Below are 25,011 nucleotides of genomic sequence, written 5' to 3'. Positions count from 1 at the left end.
TTTTTTTGCTTTTTGATTTTGGGACCTTTTTGCTTTGCTTACTCTTCCTTTTTTTTTTGTTTGTTTTCGGTTTATGGTTTGGGATATTTTTAACTTATGGATTTTGTTTTGAGCTTCTTCGGTTTGTTTTGCTTGCTTTTTTGTTGTTGGGGTTTTTTTTGTTGTTGTTGGATTTTTTGGGGTTTTTTTATTATTATTGTTTTATTCTTTGCTATTTACGTTTTGCTTTGCTTTTTGTTTGCTTTGCTTTGGAGCTTGGGGGTTATTTTTCTTTGTCTGCTTTCTCATCTGGGTGGGGGGAGGCGTGCGAGGTTGCGTTCATTTTTTCCCCCGGTCTTTTTCTTTCTCCCTTTTCGCTTGTTTTGGGATTTTTGGTTGTTTTTTTTTTTTTTTTTCCTCGCTTTCTCCTGTTCTCCGTCCTGGCGGCACACGCACACCCCCCGGCCGGCAGTGCCCCCCGGCCCCGCGGAGCCGCCCCGGGTGGCCCCGGCCCCGCGCGGGGCGGTCGCGGCCGCGGGCGGCAGCAAATCAGCGGGGCCCGGGCCGCACATAAGAAGGGCGGGCGGGGGCGGACGCCGTCCCTCCCGACGGCGGCAGGATGCACCATGAGGAGCTGCCGTCCCTGCAGCGGCCCCGCTACGGCTGTGAGTGGGGTCGGGGGGGCGCTTCGGGGCTTTTTCTTATTTATCTTTTTTTTTTTTTTTCTTTTTTTTTGTCCTCCGCCCTTGCCGGCTTTCTCTGTTTGATATCGAAAGAGCGACTTGAGGGGAAGATAAAACCCGCCCAGCAGACTGCGGCAGCTCGCAGCGCTCCGGCTCCTTTTAGGTTAGCTCGCAGCCGGCTCCGGCTGGGTTTTGAACAGGTTTTCATGGGGCTAGGTTTTGTTCTGCAACTTTCTGAATGGATTATAGCTATTGATTCCGCATTGCAGCTCGGTAGTTTTAGGTTAGAGTTAGAGCTTCTGGTTTAACTTTATAACTTCATGTTATAGGTATGGGTTTGGGTTACAACTTCGTAACTTGAGTTGTGACGGTAGGTTCGGGCTGTAACTTTGTAACCTTTGGATTATCACTTCGGAATTTCGGATTATAAAGTTAAACCTTGCTTTCTAATTTTATAACTTTGTTTTAGAACTTTGCCTGCTTTCTAGTTTTATAACTTTGGCTCAGAACTTTGTAACTTTAAACAATAACTGGGGTGAGGGAAAGGACTATGCAGGCACAAGGCATCTCTTTTCAGTGGAACTGTATGCACTTCCCAAACCTGCACTTAAAAAAAGCCCTGAAGCACCTTCACTCCTCCTACTGCAGGGCTCTCTCGGCAATGCTGTGACGTGCTGGGATCCTTCACTCGGCTGTGCTTTTTCTGACTCCCATGGGGCAGAGCAGGGCATGTGCCAGCCCTCCAAGAAATACCTCTGATACTTCAGGCATTGCAAAACGTGAACATGCAAATCATTTGCAAAGCTCACAACAGCCCTGGCATCCTGTGGTCTAATGAGCCACTTCTCAGTTCTTATCATAGTAGCCTTTGTTTAAAACCGGTTCTGAAATCTCTTTTTAGAAAGAAGCACAAAAACCCTTGACAATGTTAGGGGCCACTTTGCTTCCACCTAGGGCAGATAGAAAAGGTGGTGCTTGACAGTGAGACCTTCAGCTTGGAGGACGCCATGTCTCCCTGAGTGTTTTCCTCTCTTGATGCCTGCCAGTTAGGGCAGTTTATGGAACCTGCCTGTAGGTTCAACTTTTATTTTACCCAGTAGACAGATGAGAGACTTGTGAAGGTACATTCACTGGCTACTACAGGCATAGTCTGAGTGCCCATGCTAGTGTGTTAGCAAAGGTGAATATTTCACCTGTGCAACCCATCTCCCAGTCCTCTCATCTGCTTGTGCTCTGGCACAAGTGGTTGGGCAGTGTCCAGGTGGTGTGCTGCATCATGCTACAGCCTCAGTTCATCCACTTTCCTGAGGGGCAGAAATGTACGTGGTGTGCCCATCAAGACTCCAGCAGCTGGGGTTTTCCTGTGCAAATCTGGTCTGGCTGGTCTGAGAAGATGTGAGTCTGGAGAGGTGAATGTTGCTAGTCTGACATGAATTCCAATGTAGCCAAAGATGAAGCTTTGACTTAAAGCAAAGGGTTCATCCTTTGTGCTTTGATTCCTGGCTGAGTGCTGAGAATGATTTCCTTTGGTGTCAGAGCTCCTCAGAGTATTTTAAGGATCTTAGGCCTTATTTATTGTATGAAAGAATGGCCATATAAAGGATATTAAATAAAGTTTTAAAGATACAGTCTATCCTCTCAGTGGTTATACTTTCCTATGAGGGTTCAGAGCATTTTGCTGTGGTGACCATGGAAAAGTTCGTGTTCTGAGTTGTAACCAGTCTTGATATTTAATCACCTGTCCCAGGGACACGTCTTGTCTTTTCTAATGGTATCTCCCCTCTGATCAATACTGTCTGCTTGTTCAGGCTCTGGTAGTTATTCTGGCCTTCCCCGAGTAAGAGGCTACGGCTGCTGTACTAAACTGCATCCACTTTTTTTTTTTAGGATGGAGGTTTTTTTCTGCAGGAACCTTTGAAATTACATTCCTTTCAAGGGACTAGGCAAAAACTCCTTAAATATGCCAAGCTGATAGCTCTACTTTTTAAAAAATACACCAAAGAACTCCATGGAGAACTCCATATCCCAAAGAACAAGCCACAGCCTTGTCTGTAGTGACAAGAAGAGGTGCAAGTTTGGTTTTTTTAGCCTGTGTCTAAAAAAATAAATATGCTTTATCTACACTGCATTTGCCTGCCATTTTGGGAAGAGGAAGAAATCGGTATTTTAAAAAAACAAAAAAAGAAAAGGCTACCTACCTAGAAAACTTACATTAGCACTATCTGAGGTCTTATGAAAGCCCATCATAAGTTGTAGGTTCCCTGTGCAACTGAAACTGCACTTTGTATCACTGTCAAATGGTTCCCTATGTTAGGAACACCACATATATGCTGGATTTCCTAAAACAGTTATTAAGTTGTCCAAGTTAGGCTGTCACTTTTCTGAGACTCCTCGTTTTACTGATCTAGAAGTGTTTTAAGCATTTAACTTAACTTGGACTTTTGACTTTGGCTTCAGACTTTGGCAGAGTTTGTATATTGCTCTGAAGAACATTAGCATTTTACTATGATAATCTTCTGTAAGGCACTATATGAATTAGTGCATAGTTATCAGTAGCATTTTGTCTTGATAACTAGAGAGGAAGACATATGCAGATCTCAGCTACATTTTGTAGACTGATGAATACCACTGGAGGGAAAAAAGCATCCCTGAGCATAAGACCTTACATAAGAATTGGGAAAACATGCTTCTAACTTAAAAACTATCTTTTCATTACAGCTTTGCTAATATAATAACTCAAAGAACATGTAGAAATTCTCAGAGCTGATAATTTCCGTCTTTAAAGTCAGGAAATAGCTGAATGAAATGAAATAAGGCAATCCCTTTTAGGGTGGGCACTAGTTCAGGATGAACACGGTTAATGGGAGAATCAGGAGCTCAGAGCAAAGTCTTTGACCCTTCTCTTATCCTGGTAGGGCCACAGGCCTTGTGGCTTCTTGGACTGCTTATTGAAAGGTGCCTCCAGTTTTGGGTCTGCTGTGTCGTCAGTAGTTTAAAAGAGATGCAGTAGAGATTTCTGTTAGTGTTCCACTGAGCCCTTCAGACAGATATTCATCTCCAGTACCAACTCAAGTGAGAACATAAAATTACAAGAAAGCAGCTTATACAGCAGAAACCATGTTAACAGGAGCACTGCAACTGAATTTATGTAGCTGTTTTCCAATCTAGCTACAGCTGTTGCCTGGTTTATTTCAATCAGGTGCAGAGGTTCACAGAATTTCAGAGAATTGGCACTTGTATTATAACTAGAGCTATGAGCCATTTTTACAATAAAAATGTTTGGTGCTGTGGAAGATTACGAAGAGAAAAAAGTATTAATCTTGGAGGTGTCTCACAGATTGAACATAAAGTTTTGAACATAGGAAGATAGCAAATCAGGCAGTGATGTATGTTTGAGAATGCCTATTTCCTGACACTCTTAGGTCTTTTATAGGTAATTTTCCCTGACATCTGTGTGCAGAAAGAAATGCTCTAAGTTTTCATGAAATGTCTGAATGGCTTCACTGCACTTCCAGGAATGTAATAAAGCTACAGTAAGTGAGGCCATGAGTGTCTGGATTTGCAAAGGATTTCAAGCATTTCCATGCTCAGAGTAGCTGAATTAACAAATGCCCCAAATCCCTGGGTATTGAGTGGGTATTGCTTCATCATCAATCATCTATTGAAGACAAGCAGGTAAGACTCTTCACTGTGCATAGATGATGGGTAAATACAGAGGAAAACTGACTTCGGTATCCAGTGATGAGGGCATTGCTTGTACTTCTTTCTCCTCCTGGCTCCCAGAAGTGCTACTGTTTGGCACTAGGAGTTAGGAGATGAGACAAATTACAAACATAAAGCTTCATGAGGGAGCACTGTTCTGCCTGTGGTGACAGGCAGGGCAAACCTGAAGTGAAACACAGCCCACGCCTCTCTGTGAGACTACACCTACCTTCTTTATTCAGCAGGATGTGAAAGCTTGCAAACCAGTGGCTTTTCAAAAAGCTTTTAACATTAAAAAGCTATAAATTTTTCTGCATGCCTTTTAACTGCAGGGAAATAAATGACTGTTTTTCAATTTAAAAGCAGGGAAAAATCTTTTGGTAAAAGTTCCATAGGATTTTTCTAAGTGAAAACAGATGGGATTTCTTTAAGCTAAAAAAAAAAAGCAAACCAACTTTATTCTATGCATATATACTCTTTTGGGTGTATACTTTCTTGTAGTGCTCGTGGCTTGTGAGAACACTTTTCTCCTTTTTTATTGATGGGTGTTATTTGGCAACCAACTACACTGTTTATCTCTTCCACTCTTTTGTAGGTTGCTAATAATTAAACTGCTGAATGAGAACTCAGAAAGTTTAACTGCTTTGTTGAACCAAGTGCACATAATTCACTTGGTAGGAGTGGTTCTCTGTGTGCTTTTTATACAAAGCAATTTCATCTCCCCTGAACTCTCATGGTAGGGAAAGGATAGAGCTATGTTACAGCACGCTTAAAACTACTTGAATGCTGTTGAAACAGGAAATCTTAATATTGTGCTGGAAACAGGATTTATAGCAGGTAAGAGTGTGCTAGATCAAGTCCAATACTTGAGGCAGGGAAGAGGAAGCACATAGATTTGCAGCTCACCTATTCTGATAAGTGGTGTTTCATTTTTTCTAGATCAAGATTTGCTTGATACTGTTGCTGATTCAAGCTGACTATGATTTACTAGGAATAACTTTACATGTAAGGCAGAAAAAAAAAGCCTGGCGGTGACAGGCGGGACTGGTGGGTCATATTTCAATGGGATGATAAGCAAGTGTGCTCTCCTGTGCTCTGTTCCTTGCAGGAAATTATTAACCTGCTGTGTTGGCTTCATTTGTTCAGGCTCTTTCGTTGTTTTTTTGGAACAAGTATCCTTGAACTACTGTGTGTTATGGAATGAAAGTGCAGGTGCTGGACAGGGGAGGAGCTGTACCCACTCTGGCCTGGGGCCCATGATTGTGGGGGTGAGGGTAAGGGCTGGGTGCCCCTATTGTGGGGAGGGGTACCTGCTGTGGGCACCTCATTTGTTGATCTTGATGAGACAGGGGCAGGAGCTGTGTCCTGCATGGCTTGTTCGTGGGTCAGCACTTCCTGCACCTTGGCACTTGTGCTCACCTTCAGAAAACAACAATGTCCTCTTCAACCTGAGTCAACCCCTTCAGCAGAGGGTTGACTGCTGGACACATACTGCCTTATTTTCACTGCTCGGGGAAGAAGGAGGCTGCTGAGTGTCTGACACAGGGACAGGGTTGTGCTGGAGAACAACACATTGCCCGTGGCACTACTCCAGTTGTGTTTTGCCAGTTGCTGTGGCACAGGACAAGAGTTAGGGTCGTGGTCTGTGGTGGTGATGGGCTGGTGGGGCAGGCAGTGCCTGCAGGGTTCTCTGTGGTGGCTGAGGGCCTTGGTAGGGTGGCAGGAGAGGGAGAAAATTGGATACTGAACCAAAGGGGTTCATATAAATTCCACACAGCTTCTAAATACCTTTTGAAATGTGTAAGCAACAGCCGTTAAGAACCTGTGCTGGTGGCTGATCTCGGTGTTAAATTATCATTTTCTTCAAATTAATATGTACTAGCAAGAAATAGTTATCGAGAGGAATTATGTCAGTTCTTTGTTATCACTTATTGCCTAAGCTGAGGTTGTCCAGCTATGAATTCTTCAAGAACCAGATTCAAGGAGCACTTCAGAGATCTGACTCTCAACCATTGATAAACTGCTGACAGCCCATAAGACTTGCTGCCTCAAGGTGTGGTCCAGCCCTTCCCGCCAGTGAGGCTGCAAAGCTGTCAGAAAGTACTATCCTCATCTCAGGTGCTTGTCTTAGCCTGCGTGTGTGCTCAGCAGTCAGTGGTTTCTGCTAAAATGTGTGATGAAGAATGTGGTCTCTGCCAGTTCTCTCCTGTGGACTCTGACCCACTTCTTTGAAAGTGCAGTAAAAGCTTTTGTGGCATACAGGAAGGTGTTTAAACTAATTCTTACCAGGCTCCAAAGTCTGAAGAGCAATTTGTAGTCATGCATGCTATCAATCCTCTACTGTCTGTTCCTCCTGAAAATTAAGGATATCCTCCTGCATTTGTGCTTAATTTGTAAAGCTGCTCAGTAAACTGGTTATATTTGCAGGATTAGAGCCTCAGAGCTTCAAGGAGCACAACACAGATCCAGGGGCAGCTGGAATGGGAAATTCCTAAACTCTGTACAGAAGTGTGCTTCATTAGGGCAACCACCTTATATCGAGGGTTGTAAGGTTAAATTATAGACCAGTAAGTGTTTCACTGGTGTTTTTAAGGGGTTGTTTCAAAGATGTTTTGGGGAATCATAGATATTACAGGAGATATCTGTGCCTAATCTGATTGAAGTGATTAGAAACAAGGTAAAAAAACTTGAAAACTAAACAAGGACGGGGGTCTGCTTTGCCAGAACACAATCTTGTGCCTAGGATCATTATCTTTGAGAAAAGTTGCTGGTTTTAACTGGTGTTAATTACATTGGGATCCAATCTCCTGCCTTGCTGCAGGATGCTGTAACTGGTGAGGTTTCAGCAGCCTGAATGTGCCAAAATGTCTTCAGCTGCTGTGTCACACTGCTGTGGTCTTCACCTCCTGCCAATGCTCATATGATGGCATGAATACCCAATCTGTCAGGAAGCTAATCTCTCCTTGCAGAGCTGATTTGCGTTACTGGATTTGCAGTCACCTCTTGGCCTCTTCAAGGGGTGACTGCAGGTCTCACAGCTCTGCTTGCTGGCCGAGGCAGGATAACTCTAACCAGGTGGGACTGTAGCAGGCAGAATTTAAAGATGTTTAAATTGCTCTGAAGCTGCACTCTGAAGCTGTGATTTTGAGTATGTTTTCAGTCAGCTTTGCTGGTGCAAGAAGCAATCTTGACTCTTCTATGGAATTATTTTTGGCTGGATTAGGTCTTCAGTCTGGCTTGCAGTATGAACCCACAGGCAGGTCTGCCAATATGATGTAGTAGCTGGAGCAGGGGTTAGCACATGCAGTTGGAGGAACGGGAGGTCAAATTAAAGTTATGCTACTGCTGCACATAGACATCTGGAAAGCGTGTGTACGGTAGGGCAGGAAGACATGCAGGCAGAGTTCAAGAGCAGACTGGGGCACACAGGAAGGAGCATCACATGCATCATCATGATCTGCCCGTAGCTGCCTCTGCTGTGATGCCACTGACACTCTGATACCCTCTCTGCCTGCCAGGGCTGGAGCTGCTCTCAGTTCTCCTGTTGCCCAGGAAGTTTTGAATTACAGAAATGTTTTTGAAATAATTTTGTCTTTAGTGCTATAATTTCATAAATCCATGTCAGTAAAGGCATGGTAGTGTTTGCAGGCAATGCTACAGTGGTAAGAAAATTGTAAGAAACTGCATGAATACTAGACTACTCAAAGAAAGAAAAATAAATGGTTTTCGTACATAAAGTAAGATTCAAGATGCTTTTTCAACTCTTTTTTTGTTGTTGTTAAAATTACTCTTGACTTACAGGGCCTCAAAACCATGGGGATGAGATGTAACTTGTGGTATGTGCTGCTTATCTCTGGGATTTTTAGTTTTTCAAGCCCAACTGATTTTCCCAAGTCATAACTGGATGGTCTCTATTCAGTGGTAAACAAGTCTTAAATTCCGTATGTTTTCAATACAGTATAGCAGAATAAATAATCATTGAAATATCAGCATGGGTATGCTGTGGTGTAACTGAAAAGGAACATGAACAAGTACTGTGTAGAGTGGGGATTATGTTTAGATAAATCTGTGACAGAGCTTTTACCATGCAAAAATGGTCAGCTGTTTTAAGAAAACCAGACACATAATAAACATGATTTCATTACATCTGATCTGAGGAGGTGAGCACAGATTTCTTCACTATGATTTAGTGGAGTCTGAGAGATGAACTAGCCTTGGTCTGTCATTTGAAGTTGCATGGCATCTGACTACTGAAGGTGGATAGACAGCTTACCATGCATGGATTGCATGTGACTGCCTGCTACTTTGAATTTGTATCACCTCTGGCTATGGTAATGATGTTTAACAAATTGATTAGAATAGTCCAGAAAATATACAGCTTTTATCACATGTAAAGTAAGCCCCTTGCGCTCCAACTTCTATCTACATACAGAAAATGAGAAGTAAGATCACATGGTTTTGTTGAAGATTTCACTGATACAGCTGTTACAGAAAAAAATGAACAAAATTTACTGGCACTGTGGGTAGTAACAGGCTAAAGAAGGGCTGCTGGTGTTTTCTATAGCACTGAACCACGACAATAACTCCAAGTAGTTTCCTTTTTCTTTTTTTTTCCCCCACACTTGAGCAAAATTAAGTAGCTTCACAAATGTTTGCAGAGGTTTCTGGTAAAAACAGGTAGATTTCTGTAATGTTCAACTGTATTCTTTTTTCCTAAAACCACGTCAGGAAGATGCTGACTGGTAGGCTGCTTCCATCCAGGCTGCAGATGGCATTGACAGGCTTAACTGGTCTTCCCAAAAGGATGAAGAAGTGAGCAGCCAGAATTGGTCTCCGCTAGCTTCTTGGATGCATTTCAGATGCAAATTTACATGTGATCAAGTTATTTTAATATCATTTCTCCAGATATAAATTATAGACTTTCTTGGAAGTTGACTATTTGCATGAAAACTGTTACAAAATAGGTAGGAGTTATTTCACTTGTGCTCACACTTCACAGCCTGAGAAATAGTTCCCATATTGAATCGGAATGATAGAAACTCACCTGGGCAAGATACTGCTCATGAAGTAACTATTTTTTTTTACATTGCTCTGTTCCCTCTAGCAACTGTAAATGCCTTTTTATAAGGAGGCTGACCATAGAGTGTGAGTTGGAAACCAGGGCAAAGCTTGGAGGAAGAACTGTTACAAGTCCTAGCAAAAGTCTTGATTTTTGAGGTAGTGCTTCAAAAAAGGAAACAAACTGCAGCTCTGCAAAAGGTTATAAAATTCTATACTCAATCCTTAAGCATGCAAATTTTTTTGTTGAGTAGAGACTTCAAAAATTGCAAACACATAACTTAGTTTGATGTTAAGTTTATGTGTGTTGCTTATAGCATGGTTGCTATAACAGTGATTGAATGCTGGTTATACCTCCTTTCTTTTAGTGGTCTTGGCATTGTTATTTCAAGCAGAATGCTTGTTTTGAGGTGTTTACACAATACTTCTGATGTGCTCTTGATATTTTATTCATGATTGATATTTATTTAGCATTGACATGCAATGCTTTCATTAGAGAAAATTAATTCAAGGTAATGAGGAGACTGTCCCTGTGGTCAGTATTTACTCCATTAATCCAAACTTTACTTTGGGATCTGGAGTAGACATAAGCAAATAACCTGAAAAATTAAGTTATTCAAGATGAGATTGACAAAGTTTCTGTCAGTTTAGAGGAAATTCAGTAGAACAAATAGTTATACTTTGAAACTTATGAATGTATGGTTTGGGCAAAAATTTATCTTCTGAGTGCAGCTGTCAACACTTAGTCATGGAAATGAAGTACTTGGTTTATTGATAAGTTAGGAGGAACATCTTGCTCACTCTGTATCTGATGATTTTGCAGTGATATGTGCAATGGTAGATGTGTTGTTGTCAGTCAGAGCAGTTTTGAGTCTCAGCAAATAGATACTGGATATACCGAGTAAAAAGCTAAGGGTTTGTCAGTTCTTTTCAAACCTTGCTCAAAAGTTTGTTATTCAAGGCTCAAACCTTTCATGATTTTTGTTCTCTCCTATGGTTTTTACTCCTCATGATGAAGGAAAAAGTAATTCATATTACTGGATATGGAGAAATAAGGGTCGGAATTGTCCACAAGCACTGTGGGCAAGTGTCCCACAAGTAACATCTGCCTACCTGTGCAGTGTGCTCCTGAAGTGACCTAGCAGGAAATACTGGGAGGAGGTTACGCTGGAGCCAGAAATGCCAGCACCAATACCTCGGCAAACACTTGCCTACTGTGTAGTGGAGGCAGTCAAGCAGGCTTTGAGTGATAACTGAGGTCGTTGCTGGCATGGGACTGCCTCTGAACTGGATACCTACACAGGCACACTGTTTGCCTTCCTGCAAAAAACAAAGGATGTACATCTCCATCCACTGTGTCTTTCTGTCTCTGTGTGGACCAACACAGTTGACAAAGCCACAAGGTTTTGGGGTGATATTTTAGCTCTTGAGCCTGATGTTGCATCTCCATTCATTATTTGATGGTTCCTCCTTGTGCTGGGTCATCCCAGCTGCAAAAACAGCTGCTGAGTGCACAGCAGTTTTGGGACATGCTGCACAAGCAGCTGAGCTGCCTTCCTGGGGGAACCAGGAATGCTGGAAGGAAGGTGAAAACTAACATTCCTCTGTTCAGTGTCTGCCTCCGGGTGCGCAAGGGCCCTGCTCATCACTTAAACCTACCATATCTATATGTTAGCATTTTGTAACATGCAGCATTTCTCTATGTTCTTGTGAATTTTAAGCCATTTTTTGTATTAAAATAGTTCAATCTCATTCTATGAGTCTGTAGGTGCAAATTAAATTTTCAGTTCTATTATCCGTAATGCTTAAGGTGTTTTCTCTCCACTAAGATTAAAAAAAAAAAAAAGTCATTGTGCCTGTAAATCAAGGAATTTGAATTTCAAACTTTGAAGATACTGTGACTGTAATAATTATTTAGGAATGAAAAAACAAGCAGTCAGAGGCAAATGTGTTCTCCAGATTTGAAGCTGCAAATTTGAGGCATGCATATTCACATGTTATATCTTGAAGGGATAATGTGCTGCAACATTTCAGGTGTTTTCTGGAGCTCCTTTCAGAGTTTGGAAAGTGTGAAGCAGGTGGTTTATTCAGATCTTGGTAGAAGGATTCTGCAACAGATTGCCTGGGAAAGAAGCAGGAGATGATGAGTTGTCAAAGGAAGAATGAAGACCAGATATCAGGGCTGAGAGTTTCTACACTGCAGTCTTTCTCAAGATGATTTCCAATTACTCAGTGATGGTGCTCTTGTTTATGGCTTTTCCTAAAGAGGTGTTTCAGTCCTCTGAAATTTCATGATTCATAGCAAGATTCCTATTGCTTTTGTCTGAGTTACTCAGCGACAAAACACAGCTTTCTTCTCAAATTCTCTTTTATTCCCTAATTCCCACTTGTCGCCCTACTTGTTCTTTAAGTTACACCTTACCACAATTTTCAGTTGATTACGGTAGAGGGTTTGGCGATAGGAAGCTTTTTTATGTCAGCTCTCCAATGATCTGAATATTGAATCCATTTGGTAACTCTTTCCTCCCAAACAGAATACCATGTTGGACTTCTTTCAAGAGGTCTGAGTGGCTCATCCTTTCCCCTTTCTCTTACTTCCCTTGTCCCTGTTTTTGTCTTCCTTCTTTCTTCCATGCAAGAATAGCCCTTCTCTAACCAGCCTCTGGGTAGTAGAGGTTTACTACAAGTCTATCTATAAATCACTGTTCTGGCCCCAAACTCTAATGCAGATCAGCTTTTTGACACTTTCAAGACTGAAGCAGAAATTGAACAAGGTCCTGATTTTGCAAAAAATCCTATGCAGCATTTGCAGGGCATTATCTTAGTTGGTTACTGTTCAGTCTTTTGAATTTCTACTGAAGAATAACAACAGTGACAGAAAAACCTTCTGTTATGCTCTTCCTTTTGGACTTCAGCTAGTTTACCTTTTGGTGAAGCATCAGTAACTATCATTAGACATGCCTACCTTCTTCAGTCTCTAGGGTTCCTCTTTGCCACAGTAAGCCTTGTACTTTATTCTGATCCTGTGTGTTGGCTAAGATGTCTTAAACAACATAATTAGGGTGATCTTACTGCTGCCAGTTTAGAGGCTCTACTATGCAAATAATAGCTAAGAGGAGTATAATAGAGGTGTGGGTGGACAAGCCTGAATGTGGGTTTCCTGCTGCCACTGTAGTGAGTTCTGCCTATGCCCTGCCCTTCCTACTGATGGTCTCCAGCCCCACTTTCCTGTTCTTCCACTTTGATTCTGCAGTAGCTTTCTCCTCTGTACTCAAGGCACCAATGTTGATGGGTGGGGTTGTGGCCACAAGCAGTGGCTCTGTGACTACACATAATGAAAGTTGTCTTTGGGGCTCCGCAGAAGGCTGCAGGCACATCACCTTTTCCTGTTAACTTGCTGTGACTCCAATTCCAGCTCCTTGCATAAGGGTGAATGCCTTTTGGAAGAGTTTTTTTTGCCTGATTGTCATGGTATTTTACTGTCCACATGTTACTCACCCTCTTAGGAAGGCCTGTGTCTGCACTTGACTTATAAATATACCTGCAGTTCTTTTAAGAGAAAAATGAAATATAAATTGCCTAACACTAGAAATAAATTTGATGGCATTTGTAGACAAGAGACTTGCATTGTCTTCCGACTAAATCTAATTACAGGGTTGATAGCGAGACATGTTATAGACACTAACATTTTTCTGTCTGTCATAGTTGCATAGTGTATTCTACTAGCCTGGCAACATTAAACTGTCCTTTTCATTATTTCATTTACAGTCTACTATGTTAAGTTGAATTGTGGTCACAGGAGGTAAAATGTAAAGAAATTTAATCCATATGGTAACATTTTGGCTCTTTTATTGAGGATTTTTAATGTATATTACTAAAAATACTGAACAGGTTAAACTATTTCCAGTGAAACAGAGCAAATGATCATTATGTCAAAATTCATGAAATTCAAATTACAAGTTCTTTATTTAAGAAAACAGTAGATGTATAAAGGTGGCAGAGAAATCTGTGACACTTTACTATTTGTTTTCTCATGAATTAATCTCTGCAGAAGGAAAGCTTTTTGGAAATTCCTTTGGAATATGCAATATGATTTTGAATGCCTCAAGCCGCTGTGATGTGCTAGTCTGACTAAACAGGCTTGGTTTTTTGCATTTTTTTTAAACCCACATGAAAAATGTCATTCTTACTGTAGTCATCAGTCGTGGCTGGGCTTCGTGAACGAAGATTTGGGAAGGGCTCTACCCACGTTTGTCACAAGCGCATTGGTGGCTAAAAAGGCCAATATGAGATAGACACGTCCGGTTGCAAAAGGCACAGCAGAAAGACTCTTTAGGTGGTATATTCTGCAAGGCACAATTCTTTCTGCATTGTCTTTTCTCCTCGAGAGTGATCCTGTGCCTTGAGTGACCACCTAGCCAGGTATGCAAAGATAAACAGTTACAATTTTTTTAAGGAATATTGCTGGAGACAGTGAGACGGGCAGTTAAATGTAGGTGGAAGCGATTGGTCAATAGGTTGATAAATTTCATGTTTGTAATCCTAGATGGCAACACTTGGATTTGGATTTTCATCTGCTTCCTTCAACTCCATTACTTTGTCTCTTTGTTCTTCCAAACACACAGAATAAGTATACCGAAGTTAAGATAAAGTGAACCATATTATTTTTCTGCACAGGGTTAAAGAACCCTACTAGAAAAGAGATGTTCATGCTCTGGTATCATCATACAATAAGATAATTTTAGAACTACTGAGTGTCTTTTTAATGTTTTACCTCTCTCAAAGTCTCACTTGATGGTACTGTAGAAAGCCTGAGGTTTAAAAGCAGAGTACAGGATTTGTATACTTATAAGCAAAAAAATTAATGTTAAATTTTCTGGCAGCCCATTGCTCAATGCCAAAGCTATCTTGTGTTTGTGTGGTTACAGGAGACTTTTTCTAAACTTTGTGGGAATTGAAGTATCTTGAGACACATCTGAGGAGTCCTACAGACTTCTGCCAGTGTAGGTACCTGACAGACTGAAATGAAGCAGTTTTGACACTTGGCACCAAGAGCATGGACTGCACTTGTTGTTGCACGCCTGTCCCCTTGGTAGGATAGTCCCAAGGTCTATGTATTACGATAATGCTCAGTATCTGTAAATAGATGTGGCTGAACTTTTGGTAGCAGATAAGACTGATACAAGTTGTTTTTCAAGGAAATGAAGGGAGAAGGACTCAGGAAAGTAAATGCACAGAATGAGGCTCTGTGAGAAAGCTCGGGAGAAAGACCACCTTAGCAAACATTTTTAATTTTGCATCAGGATGTCTCTTTACTTGGATACCTGTTTCAACACTCCCATGTTAATGGTGCTTTTTTGTTTTCCCAGTTTGTGCAGTGACTGGCAGTGAGATCTAGTCCGGAACAGTGACCCTATAGATCCTGTGTGATACACAGTTTGTGAGAAGAGATATCTGTCTGCTGGCCAGAAGACGCATGTGTACTTTTTTTAAAAGCTGAACCTGTATGCTTCGAAAAAGAAATAACTAGATTAGGAGAGATATAACCATTTTTAAGGGAGTGGGGAGAGTAGTTTGATGTTGGAAAGATTTGAAAAGTGACATTGTAGACCCTCATAATTTAACTAAATGTATTAGTCTACTATATCATGTGAATCTGCCCTCCAAGTTCACAGCTATGGTAGGTTTCTGAGTGCTTGCAGTGTTTGCCTTTGTCCAGAGCCCTTTCTTGTAGCAAATGTTCAGGGAATGGATTGAATACCCTTAACTGGAGACACAAAAAAAGGCTTAGGCCACCTGATTTCATTGCTGTGGGACAAGTGCTAGTTGCTTGTGACTGTGCTCTTTGACAATGGAAGTGTATAGAAAGCTGTTTTCATTAGAGCCTTCAATTTTTCATCCAAAGATAAATGAATTCCAGCATAACAATATATCTGAGGGTACAAAATACCTTAATAAGAGAACACCTGCTATAGGTGTTTGGTGCTGTAAAGCTGTTTTTTCTTAGTAGCCTATTGAATTACCTCTATTCACACAGTTATAGTTGGCAATACTTTCTTCTTCATATTTAATAAATTGTTGCAATAGATACCTGCAAGTTTATATTGGAAGTGGAGGCTCAGGGAGGAACTGTGCCTGTAGCTTTGAGTTGTTTTTCTGATATCTGTACATGTATCTTGTTCCTGTATTTTGCAGCTTCCTTGGAGTGCTGTGAGTTCCTGCCTCACAGCAGACAGGACAGCTCAGGTAGCAGCGAGGCTGCCTCAGAGCATTGCCAGCTCAGACCTGCTCTGGTTACAGGGCTTGGCTAGTGCTGTGTTGGTACAGTGCAGCAACTGAATATGCCAAACTAGGAGTGAATGTGGAGTTGAACTGCCCTGGGCAGATACTCTTGTGGTGCTGGGTACCCGAAAGTACCAATTTTACTAGGAATAAGAAGATGGTACTGAATTTACTAGCCTCTTTCAAACTAGGACAAAATAGTTATATGCTGTTATATAACATAATGTCTTAAATCACTGTGACCATTTAAAATACAACTAGTTTTTTCTTGAAACTACAGCACTGAAGTGTAATGACAAATGCTTAATGTCCTCGCAGTATAGGCAGACATAAGTGGGATGCTGCCTAGGGCCTGTTGTGCTGGGATCTTGTGTGACAACATGACTCTGTTAAATACTTTTGACCGTACTAATACTGGGTATGCAGATATGAGCTTGGATGGAGGAGGTAAGAAGGTATGAGGGGGGAATATAAAGAATTTGCAGAATTTCTCACTGGTGGATTTAAATACTGCCTTGCCTTGCCTGCTGCATGTCCTGGACAGCAGACAGCTGAGCCTGCCAAATGTGCTTTAGCTAATGTTTAATTCAAACACTCTAGTGAAAAAAAACTTTTATCCCAGCATTTTATAGTATTTGCTCCTGTATATTTTTTTTTTTTGCCCCTCAATCCTGACTTTACAAATTCTATTCTATCACTGTAAGAGGATTTTGTTCTCTCCATCATCCGTTATGTCTTGTGCATTGAGCTACCCTGTTGTGGTGCCAAAAGAGCCCTCCTCCTCCGTGCTCATGTCTCACTTTTCATGGGAAAAAGTCTCTGGTGGCAGAAAACTGAGGGGGATTGGCCCTGAGAAATAAAAGCCTCTGTTGCTTTCTTTGGCTTCTTCAGTGTAAGAAGTCCTTTGGTATGTCTGTGGCAAATGCCTTATTAAGGAGTCTGGCTCCTAGAAGTAGCCGTGTGTTGTTCTTGAACTATTGCAGATAGTCATATGTCTGAGTACAAACGAATGACCAGGAAGCGTTAAACGCTGTTGTAGGTTTTTTAGTTTGTTTGGTTTTTTTTTTTTTTCCAGACTCAGTTTTTAAGATAACAAAAACTGTTTGGGAAATGGTTATCCCTGAATAACTTAGAATCATGCCTCATAAAGTGTTCCATAATTTTGTATTCAGAAATTGAAACAAATGTTGCTTTTCCCTGCATACTCTTTCATTACATATTACAGAAGTTTTAATTTTAGCATAACTTACAAGTACAATCCATCGATCTGTGGGCTAATTTGAAAACTGTTGCAAATTAGACCTGGGAAACACCTCTTAAACTAAACTCAAATCTAAACTACTGTGACCAGCAGGTCAAGTGAGGTGAGTCCTCCCCCCTATTTCAGGCTCATAACACCCCACCTGGAGTACTGTGTCCAGCTCTGGGGCTCTAAGCATGAGAAGGATGTGGACCTTTTAGAGCAGATCTGGAGGAGAGACATGTAAATGATCAGAGGGCTGGAACACCTCTTCTGTAAGAAAAAGCTGAGAAAAACAGGATTGTTTCGCCTGGAGAAGAGAAGGCTCCAGGATACTTTATTGTGGCCTACAAGAAAGATAGAGAGGGGGCTTTTTTTGCAAGGGCATGTAGTGTTTGGACTAGGGAGAATGGCATCAAACTGAAAGAGGGTAGGTTTAGATTAGACATTAGGAAGAAATTCTTTACTGTGACGCTGGTGAGGCACTGGTGCAGGTTTACCCAGAGAAGTTGTGGCTGCCTTATTCCTGGAGGTGTCCTAGACCAGGTTGGGTGGGGCTCCGAGCACCCTCTTCTAGTGCAAGGTGTCCCTGTTCATGGTGGAGAGTTGAAAATAGGTGATCTATAAGGTTCCTTTCAACTCAAACCATGCTTCAATTTAACAGATTTCCAGTAAACTCAGGATCAATGTAGATTACCTCTGTGATCCTGGAGCCTCCAAAATTCTTGCCATGGATATGACATGAGGGTTAACTCTCAACTGGATAGCATTTATGCAGCCAGTATTTGTTCTTTGCGTAAAGTGACCATACCTTGTGTGAACCTGAAGTTTTGATTCTTTCCAGACTGCTAGTAAGGTCATGGCTTCAGTGGCTCTTGCACATCTGGGCTGATTGTTAGTTTCAGTAATAATACTGTATCTTATTAAAGAAGTGGTGGCCCTATTTCTGAAAACTTGCTCTAATCCAGAAGGTTGAAATGCCTTCATGTTGCATGCTAATGTTAGTTACTAAGATTTAGTAAATCTTGCATGCACCACGTTGACTGTAGGTACACGGAGCACCTTGGGTTGAGTTGGCAGCTTGGTGGTCACCAGTTGACATAACTCTAAGTATTTGCCAACAACTAGAGTGGCAGTCTTGGATCAGGGTACACCAGAAAGTTTTTGTAATTTGTAACCAAAGCTCAAACATCAACTAGTCCTATCTACTGCCTACACAGGATGATTTTAGACAAAGATGAAGGTGCGCCTAAGTGCAGAATGTCAGCAAATGGAAGATGATCGAGCCTCTCAATTTATGAAGACCCCTTGGTAGGTACTGGGGGTTTTGTGTTAAATATGTGGAATAAGCATATGTAGGAAGTTGCTAGTAGAATATAATTTTATTTCCATTGAATCAGTTGTGGGAAGAATCAGAAAATTTGTGCACCATACTGACTGCCAGAGTAAGTTTGTTAGGTGTGGCAATTTAAGTTTTAGTACTGCCCACTGCTCCATATGTTTCATATACACTCTTCATTTTGTGCTTTTTCTATGAAGGAATATCTATGAGTGGACTTAGTGTCTTACCACACATGTTTTGTGTCTACTGACTGACAGGGTGACAACATTTAAAATGAATTGAAATAGAGAGCTTTTAGGCAAGCACTTTTATTACTTCTTGTCAGTAGTTCAGACATATTCTTAACATTCCCTCTGTGAGGGAATATTTTAGATTTTTCCTCTCAGTTTCACCCCAAAATTTACATAATTGATTAATTTAATCATACGACTTTGTTTAGATGCCTCTTTTTCCTGTATAACTGTGATGTAGTGTATGCCTTGTTCTGTGGTATTTCGATCTTTTTAGCAGCAACATTTTGTCGCTGGATGTCCTCAGGTAAAGCCCAGCCTGGCTTACTCTGCCACGTAACACCCTTTATTGCAGAACTCTCTTCCCTGTGAGATGACCATTATCAAAAAGTTACTGTTACAGCAGCAATGTGTTTATTCTTTCATCAGTTTTCCCAGTCTTCTGAGTAATACTTGCCCTGTTAAGCAAAAAGACTGAGTTTTCTGTCTTCAAACCAAGCTCATTTGTATGTTCAATTTGGGGTGGCTGGCATGATGGGTGCTCTCAGGGTGTTTGAAATTATAGAAAGCCATATGCAGGGCTCTAGCCAAAGACTGAGGTCTTCGCCAAAATATGTTATAATGGACTAGACTTTTAAGAACCCAAGTCTTCAAAGTAATTACCTCTGCAGCTCAGTCCTGAGGCCACCTCTATCCTGCAGGTTGTCATTTCTGTTTCTAAAATTGTGTCTGTAACCACTTTTGATGTGATAGCACAATTGCTTTGAAGTGAGTATATGCTGGAAGGGGAAAGTGTGTAATCAGATTTATCGGAAGCTGGTGTTGCAAAACACTCCTCTCAGCATTAGCACTGTAGGTGTTGACATTCCCTATGCTCTGTATTTCCAGTGCTCAGATATTCAGCCTGGAAACTTCAGCGGCTTTGGCCTTGACAGAAAAGAAGTCTGATTTCCAACCTGTGAGCTGCTGGTATCTCTTCTAGACAGGATCTGGCTTTTTCACTTCTCAGTGTCTACAAATTACTTGTTCTTGAATCTTGCCCTTTTCTGTCATTCTTGAAGGGTTTCCTGAGCAGAGCAACTATTACAGTCCCAGAATATCTATTAGTGCCTGAATCAATGTTTGCAAATAATTTCAATGAGGGATTTGAAATGGGCCAGGGCTGCTTGATCTGGGATGTCTGAGAATGGGAGGCACCTATGAATGTGTAGACCCAGGACTAGACTGTAAAGCATTAGTGTTATTCAGGTTAATTCCTAGAGTCATACTTATCAAATGGGTCATGCCGTTTTCTTTCACCTACCTTCTGACAAGCTGCCTTTTTTGCTGCTTTGGTTATGGCTGTGATGAGTTGTGTTTGGAGGGCAGGAGTAAATGGCTGTTTAACAATTAAGAGGAACAGGGCATGGTTATTGTCATGGAGGATAAAGGCTTGGTCTGGTCCCACCCTAGCTGACAGGAGTGTAGCCCACTAGGACAATCGGCTGGGATCTTCTGATGGCACTTGTCTTCATATGTGGGCTCTCACAGCTGTGGAGAGCGTTTGAAAAGTGGCCTTAGAGCTCAGTGCTGCAAATACTAAAGTGATATATTGTTTCAGTGTGGTGTTTCATCAATACTTCTCCCTCGCTCTGGGAAGTGAGGAGCCCTCAGCAGCTCTGTCGGGGAGTGGGAGCAGCCTGTCCTGGATGTGCTGACAGTGGTGTGGGTAGAGCAGTCTCCATGGCCAATTTGCCAGGCTGAATATTTTACTTTGCATCTCATGTTTGCCTCCAAACTATGTTTTGCTTCATGACAAGCGATAAGCCTGATTACAGTGTCTGAGAGCTCATTTTAGAGTCAGTCACTTATTGGAGCTACCAGACTTAAAAGAAACTCTGAGCAAGACATGAATTTGTTTGATCAGTGTATGAAATATCTGGGTAATTAGGAAGAGCAATGTTAACAGCAAAGGAAGATGAGAGATAACAGTGCCTGTAGTGATTAAAACTGAAACTACAAAGCTTAAAGCAGCTATATGAGATGTTAAACGTGTGGTAGCATCAGTCCAAAACGTGGGCAAGTTGCTTTTTTTGTGTCCTCAGTGAATGTATGTAGGATCTGGGGTTTTTTTAGCTTTCTTTTTGGTGGGTTGGGTTTTTTGTTGTTGCTGTTTTGTGTTTTTGTTTTATTTTTCTTTTTGAGGTACAGGCTTGTATGTATGCAAGTATTTGTAAAGCCCAGAGTCTTGCTGGTTTAAAGTGCTTCTTACTTGAGTTGCCTGATTCTGTTACCAGAAGGTGTTTACCCACTACATGAGGCATTTGTATTGGGGAAAAGCTGAGAAGTTGCTGATGACATGCCCAGTCTGTGTGGGAATGAACTAACAAAGTGTGTTGCAGCGCATTTGAGGAGGAGCAGGGCCTGTGGTTTTTTTTTACTGAAGATGTGTCTTGATGTTCTCAGCTAACCAGTTCATGGGCCACCGCAGAGAGAAGCTGGCCCAGCCCTGTGTTTCCGTCCCCTCCCTTGTGCCTGCTCCATCATGCCTGCAGGTGCACAATGGCTCAGATCACAGACCCAATCTTCCTAGACATGGGTCTCTTTAGCAAGGGTTGCCTGTTGTTCTGCTGCACTGATGCAGTCACAGGGCTACCAGCTCTGACATGAGAGGTGGTGTGAGTACATGGTTGAGAAATATGAGGAAGGGCAGGACCAGGTCTTTTCAGAGAATAACAGAATCATTGAGGTTAGAAGAGACTGTCAAGATCATGTAGCCCAATTGTCAATCTAGCACAAATAGGGTGTAATTTTGGTAGCTGGTTTATGCTGAAGGCTATTTCCAAAAGCCTCACCTGCTGTGGCTGAAATTCAGCTAGAAATCAGCACTTGTGGTCCTTCAGATTCATTGCTAGAAACACTTGGAAGAATTGCAGAGGTTCTGACAAAGGCCCTCTATACACTGCAAAGAGAGGGAGACCAGTCACTGGATAGTAGTAGTAAATAATCAGGACAATTTGCAGCTAGAGAAGTGCACAGACATACTTAATAGCCTGGGAAAGTGCTTTTATGGGAGGTGATGTGATTGCAGCAGTAAGTAGGAGATACCACAGTTTGATGACAACCGTCATCATCCCCCAGGAGTGGGAGGCAGCTCAGCCTGTTGCAATCTCATGGCTCCCTGAAGTTGCAGCCAATTCCCAATTTGTCCTTGAGATACCTTTGCAGTATGTTGCCCTCATCCCTACCATCGAGGCTCTGCTTATTGTGGGGCTGCTTCTTCCTCTGCTTGCCTTGAGCTTCCTCATGGGAGTCATCAAAGTCCTGTGAGGATGTGTAAGCTGAAACTTTGCTGGCTCCCAGGCTCAGCCCTGCATGTTTGAATGCTCCATCCTGCCCCTAGAACAGACAATGGCCTAAGAGCAACATGTCTCAAAGAAGTGAAACTTGAGGAATTTACCATAGGGAGAACAGCATACTCTTCGTGACATAAAGATCTTTGTACTCTATACTATAAAGGGCCTCTTTTAAAGAGAAGTGATACTATTTTAATTTCCCTTCTTCGGTAATTTGCCCAGGTTCTCAGTAAAATTGCTCTAAAAATCACCCCCGACTCATGTGTAACTTGGTATGGGTTTCTGCTTGCAGCTATTGTGGATGATGAAAGACTTTCTGCAGAGGAAATGGATGAGAGGAGGCGTCAGAATATTGCTTATGAGTATCTGTGCCACTTGGAAGAAGCAAAAAGGTAAGTAAATGAAAGCACATTTGTTCCTGGCCTCTAAATAAGGAAGTTCAAGCCTGTCGTTTTCTTGAGCATTGCAGTTTTTTTTCAACATCTCAAATTATTTGGATTAACTGAATGTTGGAATTTCATAGCACTCAATATGAGAAACTGATGCACAATGTGAAAAGTCTGATTCAAAGAAGGATTTAATAAAAGTCAAGACATCCTCAAACTTACCATGGTGTTCATCTTCAGTGAAAGTAGGGGCTGGGTAATGGAACATGAAGCTGTGATTTTTGAGAAGCTGAGACAGGCTTCTGTGACTAACTGAGGTAAGTATTTTGCTCCTGGCTCTGTGGTTGTGCTCTCTTTTTGGCGCTAGTGCTTGTGGAGAGACTCAGGTTGCTTAAGATGGCAGAAAGTCACCTGGGCTCTTACTGATTTAATAATCGATATCATCTCAGTGTTACAGTGCTAAGTGCAGGAGGGGCATAAGATAAGATGTACTCTGTTCTTCCTTTAGTTTCTCTAACTCACTGGACAGCAGTATTCATCTCTTGAAGCAACAGCCTGTAATGAAACACTGATTTGCCAGTGTACAGGAATTCGATCACTTCGTGCAAATGTACTGTGCTATGTACACTGCATTTTCTAAACAAATATTCAACAGCATTTCCATAATGACTGAGCAAGGAAGCAAGGTACAATATCCTGGTGCTTTTGAAGTAGCTTGAAGTGCTTCTATTGTTGTAGTAAAAGCATATTTTATATTCAGTCTGGTCAGACTTTTTCAAATATGCCTATTGTACTCAAGTTATTGCTGTGGGCACCACTGGTAGTGTCTTGCTTGTGCTCTGCATTTGTTGATGATGCTGTTTTCAATCATAAACTTAATTTGGATTACTTTCCTATTCATTTCTATTGAAAAAACTTGAATTCTGATTAGTAGTGCAAACTATGAAATCTTAGTGCAATGACAAACCATAGGACCTTTGTAATGGATTACACCAGTGTACTTCAGTCTGGAATCAACCATTAAATGATGTTCTGAGCCTTGTTTCTACACATTTTCCCTCACGATAGCTGCCACTGGTTTTGTCCTAGAGGCTTTGTTATAAAAATTAGCCATTCTTGCTTCCTTTTCACTACTGTCCCACTTGCTGTTGCAAACATTGCTTCCTTTGTTCTTTGCTTCCTCTTTCCCTTGCAGAGTGATTGCCTGTTCAAATATTTAAGGTGACAAGCGTCTTACTGCTGCCAGATAGGACTGTTCTGCTCTGAACACTCCTATTGGCTCCATTGTTCTGTTGTAAGAGATTGTCCTCAGTCAGCTGAATCAGATCATTATGCTGGCAAGCAATTCCTCGCTCTTTTGCTGAGTCAGTTTTCTAGTGAGCTGACTGGTCTGATCAAGGGGTCAGAGGAGAACCTGTGCTGGCAAGAGGAAGGGGATGGGGTGCAGCTGCACTCCTGAGAGAGGGGAGGGAGCAGGTCTCATTTGCAGAGATGTTAGATCAGCTTCACCATCTCTGGAAACTCCAGTGAGTCAGGGTTGATTTTACTCAAGGTTTCTACTTGATGTGTTGCAACTTACCTATCTGCTCCCTTATGGAATTTAATCTCCAAATCCAACCTTTTTTGTTCTTTTGCTATTATTACTAGTTTAGCATCCTGGCTCTCTTTAACCTTCCCCTTTCACAGGGCTACTTGTCACTTTGAACTCAAGTCCTCGAGTTCATTTGAAGCAGCTCCCTTGATTTTTCACAGGGAAATGTGAAGTTATTTTTACCATTAATGACTTAAATTAGCATCTATTACGAGTAATGCCCTCCCCTTCCTTGTGTTTATTTTCATAAAATGGATTCATGCTAGTAGCAAGTTTTTAGAAGAAACACTTTTCTAACTCTGCTAGCCCTTGATGGGACTTCATAGCCAAAACAATTACTCACGGAATTGTTAGGTACCTAGAAGCATTTCTGAATCTCTGTTTGGAAAACCAGAATATGCAGGTCATGTTCATGAGCAATGCTTACTACTGCATGAGGTGGGGATGAGTTCTGCAGTGTAGGGAGCCTTGTACTTCCCTTATCAAGGGATTGGTCTGTCATGGGTGGAGCCGATGTGGTGGCCCAATGCTGCTGGATATCCTGTCCTCTGTCTCAGCACACTGGTCCCTACTGCTCATTAGGGAGGAAAGGGTGGTGATACAGGGTGTGGTGAAGGCTCTGGGAATGCTTTTGGGTGGACAGAGCTGCTGTGGCGGGGAAGAGAGAGCGTGAGGGAAATTTCTCCCTTCACAGAGCACTGTTGAGATAGTTTTTATGCACCATGAGACTTTGCCCTGAGACACTCTTACTAATGTAAAAACAACCTAGCAACAAACACATACAAAAAGCTTGTAGAAACAAGACACATGCCTGTGTCTCGTAGCTGTGTAGCCCCTAGCCATGCTTCCTCAGGAGGTGAGTAATGCTGTCCAGGGTGTCCAAGCTAGTGCCGGGCCTAGGCTGGGGTGCAAAAGGTATGTGTCTGTGTTTTCCTCAACCTCAACCTGACGGAACAGGAAACAAGAGAAAACGCTGCATCTATAGCATAATTGCTCACTGCACAGTTATTACCTCTCTGTGTACTCAATTAGGAGTGAAACACATTGATGTGCAATCTTTGTTCTGTGCTTGCACAGTTATAGCATTTTCTTTGTCACTGCAGAGCCTGAACATAACCAGGGACTCTGGAAAGCAAGAGGCTCAGAGTGAAACAGGGTCGTGATTCAGTCAACAGCAAAATGA

General features: G+C 41.7%; 1 protein-coding gene across 4 annotated transcripts in view; it reads left to right on the top strand.

Annotated features, from left to right (window-relative positions):
• The first annotated feature begins 571 nt into the window (after window positions 1–571).
• IQGAP2 (IQ motif containing GTPase activating protein 2) overlaps window positions 572–25,011 on the top strand; it is a 128,594-nt gene continuing 104,154 nt past the window's right edge. For all 4 annotated transcript variants that reach the window (XM_027634598.1, XM_027634594.1, XM_027634593.1 and 1 more), the window contains exons 1-2: window positions 572–644; window positions 22,144–22,243. In XM_027634598.1, the coding sequence (XP_027490399.1) occupies window positions 599–644; window positions 22,144–22,243 (146 nt within the window). In that variant the 5' untranslated portion in view covers window positions 572–598. The remainder of the gene's footprint in view (window positions 645–22,143; window positions 22,244–25,011) is intronic.

The sequence above is a fragment of the Corapipo altera genome, unplaced genomic scaffold, assembly GCF_003945725.1.
Source record: "Corapipo altera isolate COAL_440 unplaced genomic scaffold, ASM394572v1 61411, whole genome shotgun sequence".
NCBI lineage: Eukaryota > Metazoa > Chordata > Aves > Passeriformes > Pipridae > Corapipo > Corapipo altera.
Note: the sequence above shows the minus strand (reverse complement) of the source record. Positions and strands in the feature narration are given on the sequence as shown.